This window comes from Pygoscelis adeliae, unplaced genomic scaffold (genome assembly GCF_000699105.1).
Source record: "Pygoscelis adeliae isolate BGI_AS28 unplaced genomic scaffold, ASM69910v1 Scaffold85, whole genome shotgun sequence".
NCBI lineage: Eukaryota > Metazoa > Chordata > Aves > Sphenisciformes > Spheniscidae > Pygoscelis > Pygoscelis adeliae.
This window is the reverse complement of record NW_008824900.1, coordinates 735,813-737,344: the sequence shown is the minus strand read 5'-3', so window position 1 is coordinate 737,344 and position 1,532 is coordinate 735,813. Positions and strand designations below refer to the sequence as shown.

The following is a 1,532-nucleotide window of genomic DNA, read 5'->3' as shown; positions in this document are numbered from 1 at the left end:
GATTTCCTAATATCAAAAGGATATTAGGAATAATAAGCAGACTATGAAAAATGAAGAGGAGGACTAGCCATTAAAGAAGGCTTTGATTGATGTTCGCAATATGCGTGAGTGAAGTAAGAACAGATAAATCCATCAAGCTGTGGGTCAAGATCTCAAAGCTCAGCCACAGGCTTTGTTGTAAGTCATGAGACGTGTTACAGCAGCATCATGTGGTGCTGGGAGCATGTGATTTAGACTGAAGAAAATATGGAAGAAACGTGGAAGAATTGTAAGATAGAACTCAAGAAAACAGGGAGATGGTAACAGGAGTGTTGAAAGGGAATTATTGGGCTGGAGGGAAATTGCTGATGGAATCTGACCTTGGATCTGGCCTTGGAATTTTTATTAATGGCCAAAATATTAAAAAACAAAAGATGTGGGTAGTGTCACAATAGAGGAGGATCAGGATATTACAGGATACTTGCATGGCCTCAAGGGTCAACATAGCAGAAAGGGGACGATATCCTCATGCCCAGCAAAAAGATGTGGGGGAAGCTAATGCTACCGTTAGGCAGGACACATTCCAGAAGGAGAGCTCTGAACATCCAAGGATAGTATTACACAGGGACAAATGGAAATGAACAGGCACTGAACAAATCTAGGCTGGGAGACAGAAGAAAAGTCCCTTCCAATCCCATGCTTTATGTGCGCAAGCTCAAGCTGGGCTAACTTCAAGGAAGTCTTCTCATAAATTAGATGAGGGCATTGCTAGCTATTGATCACATAAGCTGCTCTGACTGGGCTTTCAGTGATGTCAGAGCCCCTAAAAAATGTCTGGCTCTTCCCTAGGGGATTTCCTTCCCATACCTAACAAACTCACCACAAGTATATCAGGCCTGTGAGAGCAAGAAGCCAAGATTTTGAGCTCGTGAACTAGTAAGTCCATCTTCAGGGAGATTGTGGCTGACTGAAAGCAGGTCTGAAGTCCTCAACCAAGCTGACCCATAAGCAAGTGGTGGGATTTTTGCCTGAGCAAGGACTCCGAGACTGTGCCCGGACTGTGTTATTCTCTTGGAGAACACAAACACGTCAGAAGGTATCCCAAAGAAAAGGCACGTAAGAGGAAAGATCCTTGACTCTTTTGGAGACAATCAGAAAATCAGAGAATGAGTTGACCTGTGGAAGCCACATCTCCCGCGAGTCCTACGAACACAGCAGATATGTGAGAGCCGAGAAGGCAATCAGACTTTCTAGGGACGAGTATAAAACCCCCCTGCAGATTGAAGGGCTGAGCCCCCCCAACAATTTCAGTTCTGAGCTAGGGTACGGCGGGCAGCTACTGTCTGTTTACAACCGAGGCATGCTGGTGTTTGTGATTTCAGGTTAAACTGATCTTAAATTCCCGTCTCACTTTCTCTTCGTGTCACTGAGAAGCAAACCCACGGGGTGACGGTCTCTGGCGGCAGCACCCTGGTTCCAGCACCACTCCCACCACCCCCCTTTTTCCCAGGGCACTCTCCCGAGGGTCCAGGATGCCCCTGGGGTTTTGAGCC

At 46.5% G+C, this 1,532-nt stretch overlaps 1 protein-coding gene across 1 annotated transcript in view; it reads left to right on the top strand.

The window, feature by feature from the left end:
- Positions 1-100: 100 nt before the first annotated feature.
- Positions 101-1,532, top strand: part of TMEM8A (transmembrane protein 8A) — a 17,456-nt gene continuing 16,024 nt past the window's right edge. Inside the window, exon 1 of the mRNA XM_009324802.1 lies at positions 101-104. Within this exon, the coding sequence (XP_009323077.1) occupies positions 101-104 (4 nt within the window). The remainder of the gene's footprint in view (positions 105-1,532) is intronic.